We start from the raw sequence: 4,820 nt of genomic DNA on the forward strand, positions 1-4,820 counted from the left end.
AGCTATGTTTGTTTGAATTGTGCTTTTTCAAACACACAAAATGATTAAGAGAGAAGACATTACACGAAGATTTTTGGAAATATAGATGAGACTTGAGACTGTGGTTTGGGTCACAGTAAGGGGACCATTGTCGTTAAGGTTAAAATAGAACAAAATGTTTAAGACGTGCACACCAGGCTTATCCTTTTAATAAACAGGATCTGATACCATTGTGTGTGTCATATATCTTGTTTTGCTCCTTGATTAAAAAAATTTAAAAAACTCCCTAATGGGATCTAATCAGAATTGACAGTTTAACATTTAAAAAGCTGAAATTGTACAAAATAAGTCAGATGACTATCAGTTCTGCTCTTGATGACATGTTCAGTCAATAAGCTGAACCGCTCCCGTCTCCTCCGACGTGACAGCCTGTTGGTCTGAACTGATGAACACCAGCAGGTCCTCTTCTCACCAGCAGGTCCTCTTCTCACCAGCAGGTCCTCTTCTCACCAGCAGGTTCTCTTCTCACCAGCAGGTCCTCTTCTCACCAGCAGGTCCTCCTCGCTGTCGGTGTCAGAACAGACACACACGTCCTTGTGCTTTTCTCCGTCCTGCTTCTCGGGTTTATTTGCTCACATTCCATGTCTTCATGCAACATGGAACACACAACATGCAACACACAACATGCAACACACAACGTACAACACATAACATGCAACACACAATATGGAATATGCAGCACACAACATGCAGCACACAACATGCAGCACACAACATGCAACACACAACATGCAACACAAAACATGCAGCACACAACATGCAACATGCAACATGCAACACACAACATACAACATGAAACACACAATATGCAACACACAACATGCAACACACAACATGCAACATGCAACATACAACATGCAACACAAAACATGCAACATGCAACATACAACATGCAACAAAAAACATGCAACACGCAATGTAAAACACACAACATGCAACACACAACATGGAACATGCAGCACACAACATGCAACACAAAACATGCAACATGCAACACAAAACATGCAACATGCAACACACAACATGCAACATACAACATGCAACACAAAACATGCAACACATAACATGCAACACACGACATGCAACATGCGACACACAATACGCGACATGTAACATGCAACATGGCACACAACATACAACACGCGACACACAACATGCAACACGCGACACACAACATGCAACATGCGACACACAACATGCAACATGCTACATAACGTTTTACATTTATTCACACTTGAAGATTTAAGTGTCTAAATTCTTGGTGAGTCAGTGTTCAGAAAATTAACCTTTCAACATTGAAGTTTGATTGTTATTAAAGTGTGTGTGCGTGTGTTTGTGTGTGTGTGCGTGTGTTTGTGTGTGTGTGTGTGCGTGTGTGCGTGCGTGCGTGTGTGTGTGTGTGTGTGTTCTCAGGGCAGAGGGAGCTTTCAGCCGAGGCTCACCATGGAGGGAGACTGCCTCAGCTGTATGAAGTTCCTCATGTTCATCTTCAACTTCTTCATCTTCGTGAGTTCACCGCTTTCTTCTTCTGTGGTTTGACATCAGACTGAAATCAAAGGAGACCAGAGACACACTCCTTTTGTTCTGTAAACGGAGCTAAAAAAAGTGTCATTCATCACATTTAACCTAAACGCATTAAACTAACCTACATATTTTGTATTTTAAATAAAAAATACAACGTATAAGCTTCATGAAATCACCCAGAAAGCACCTGGTTTATTCTTCTGCTCGTCTAAAGTTAGTTTTCCTAAGTTTCAGAATGTGTGTTTGCTTTTCTTTCTCTTCATTTCCCCTCATCAAAACCCCCGACAGATTAATATTTTAACGTATAAACGGGAATTGGCAGCGAGTGAAAGCCAATTTCATAAATGCTCTTTAGCCTCTCACTTCTTCTGACACGTTAATGGTTCTTTAACAGGTTTCTGACAAAGAAGTATTTGCATTTTACGGAGCCTTTAAATGATTTACGATAACATCATTAACCCAAGCGTTCTGTTCTAAACCTCCATCATAGTTTACAGACCGACTTCTTGCTTCAACTCTGACCCGTCGTACATGTGTGTTTTTAAATATGTACGATCACATTCTCTCCGACGCTGTCCAAAAAAATGTTTTATTCATATTTTGTATTGTATTGACCAGAAAACACACATTTTCCTCAGAGGGCTTTAACAAGCTGTACGGCGCTCGTCCTCCTCTGTCCTTGGCGAAGGTGACGGGTTGGACATAGACCCAGTGGCGGGCCGGGGATTTTCTACATGCGCATTCAGTGCCGTCTGAGTCATAGTCTCGATCAGCTGTTGAACAAAAACACTGAACTCCCAGTTGTCCTGCAATCTCATGCATGTATGTAATATGACGACTGTAGATTTCCCCACTGCTGGACTAGTAAAGGATTATTATTATTATTATTATTATCGAGTGTTTGCCCCTCAAAATCAGAACAAATGAAAACTCTGCAAAACCTGAAAAGAGGAAGACAGGAAGTGGGCGCGTTGCTCCTCTTCCTCGGCGCAGTAAACATCGGAGGTGGAACCCAGACTGAACCCTCTCTCTCCCAGCTGGGCGGCTCCTTCCTGCTGGGCGTCGGCGTTTGGGTGCTGTTGGACCCGGTGGGCTTCAGGGAGATCGTGGCGGCCAACCCGGTGCTGTTCGCGGGGGTCTACGCCATCCTGGCCGTGGGCGGCGTGCTGTTCCTGCTGGGCTTCCTGGGCTGCTGCGGAGCCGTCCGGGAGAACAAGGGCCTCCTGCTCTTTGTGAGTCCAATCCACTTGTTTTATTGTGAAAGGCAGAGTAGGAAACACACTTCTTAAATATAGAACAATGCTGCACTGGCGCCTTACAGCCGTGAAGAGTAACTGAGTACATTTACTTCTACTGCGCTACGGGAAATAGTGTACTTCTTACTACTGCATTCATTTGTTAACTTTAGTGCCTCGATATGATGTTACATTTGTGTTAATAATAATACAAAATATGATTTTGTATTCATAAATTGTGAAGTGTTATTACCGATTAAGGTACCAGGCAGTATAGAAAGTCGTTGTAATAGACAGTAAAAGTAGTTAAGAATAGACAGTAGTAGTAGAGTCAGTAGTAGAGTCAGGAGTAGAGTCAGGAGTAGTAGAGTCAGTAGTAGTCAGTAGTAGAGTCAGTAGTAGAGTCAGTAGTAGAGTCAGGAGTAGAGTCAGGAGTAGTCAGTAGTAGTAGTCAGTAGTAGTCAGTAGTAGTAGTCAGTAGGAGAGTCAGTAGTAGAGTCAGTAGTAGTCAGTATTAGTAGTCAGTAGTAGAGTCAGTAGTAGAGTCAGTAGTAGTAGAGTCAGCAGTAGAGTCAGTAGTAGTAGAGTCAGTAGCAGAGTCAGGAGTAGTCAGGAGTAGTAGTCAGTAGTAGTAGTCAGTAGTAGAGTCAGTAGTAGTAGAGTCAGCAGTAGAGTCAGTAGTCAGTAGTAGAGTCAGTAGTAGAGTCAGTAGTAGTCAGTAGTAGTAGTCAGTAGTAGAGTCAGTAGTAGAGTCAGTAGTAGTAGAGTCAGCAGTAGAGTCAGTAGTAGTAGAGTCAGCAGTAGAGTCAGTAGTAGTAGAGTCAGTAGTAGAGTCAGTAGCAGAGTCAGGAGTAGTCAGGAGTAGTAGTCAGTAGTAGTAGTCAGTAGTAGAGTCAGTAGTAGTAGAGTCAGCAGTAGAGTCAGTAGCAGAGTCAGGAGTAGTCAGTAGTAGTCAGTAGTAGAGTCAGTAGTAGTCAGTGGTAGTAGTCAGTAGTAGAGTCAGTAGTAGTCAGTAGTAGAGTCAGTAGTAGTCAGTAGTAGAATCAGTGGTAGTCAGTAGTAGAGTCAGTAGTAGTCAGTAGTAGAGTCAGTAGTATTATAGTCAGTAGTAGTAGAGTCAGTAGTAGTAGAGTCAGTAGTAGAGTCAGTAGTAGTAGAGTCAGTAGTAGTAGAGTCAGTAGTAGAGTCAGTAGTAGTAGAGTCAGTAGTAGTAGAGTCAGTTGTAGAGTCAGTAGTAGTAGAGTCAGCAGTAGAGTCAGTAGTAGTAGAGTCAGTAGTAGTAAAGTCAGTAGTAGAGTCAGTAGTAGAGTCAGTAGTAGAGTCAGTAGTAGTAGAGTCAGCAGTAGAGTCAGTAGTAGTAGAGTCAGCAGTAGAGTCAGTAGTAGTAGAGTCAGCAGTAGAGTCAGTAGTAGAGTCAGTCGTAGTAAAGTCAGCAGTAGAGTCAGTAGTAGAGTCAGTAGTAGTAGAGTCAGCAGTAGAGTCAGTAGTAGTAGAGTCAGTAGTAGTAGAGTCAGTAGTAGTAAAGTCAGTAGTAGAGTCAGTAGTAGAGTCAGTAGTAGAGTCAGTAGTAGTAGAGTCAGCAGTAGAGTCAGTAGTAGTAGAGTCAGCAGTAGAGTCAGTAGTAGTAGAGTCAGCAGTAGAGTCAGTAGTAGAGTCAGTCGTAGTAAAGTCAGCAGTAGAGTCAGTAGTAGAGTCAGTCGTAGTAAAGTCAGCAGTAGAGTCAGTAGTAGAGTCAGTAGTAGTAGAGTCAGCAGTAGAGTCAGCAGTAGAGTCAGTAGTAGTAAAGTCAGTAGTAGTAGAAGTCAGTCGTAGAAGAGTCAGTAGTAGTAAAGTCAGTAGTAGTCAGCTTGGTTTTGAATAAAGATGATGTCTAAGTGTTGTGGTTTCTTATCTCTATACAAAGTCTCCCTCCTTTACATCCCTGTAAGTTACATAACTGACTGAAACAGTGGAAGTTCGCCATCTAGTGGAATGTCATGGTGGACTTTTATTTAGTTCTTTGCATTTGTTTGTTATGGCGTA

General features: G+C 42.4%; 1 protein-coding gene across 1 annotated transcript in view; it reads left to right on the plus strand.

The window, feature by feature from the left end:
• Positions 1–1,482: 1,482 nt before the first annotated feature.
• LOC306748139 (tetraspanin-18B-like) overlaps positions 1,483–4,820 on the plus strand; it is a gene marked incomplete at both ends in the record, with an annotated part of 8,276 nt that continues 4,938 nt past the window's right edge. Inside the window, 2 exons of the mRNA XM_079231266.1 lie at positions 1,483–1,545; positions 2,601–2,795. Of these exons, the coding sequence (XP_079087392.1) occupies positions 1,483–1,545; positions 2,601–2,795 (258 nt within the window). The remainder of the gene's footprint in view (positions 1,546–2,600; positions 2,796–4,820) is intronic.

Source organism: Taurulus bubalis, assembly GCF_910589615.1.
Source record: "Taurulus bubalis genome assembly, chromosome: 15".
Classification (NCBI taxonomy): domain Eukaryota; kingdom Metazoa; phylum Chordata; class Actinopteri; order Perciformes; family Cottidae; genus Taurulus; species Taurulus bubalis.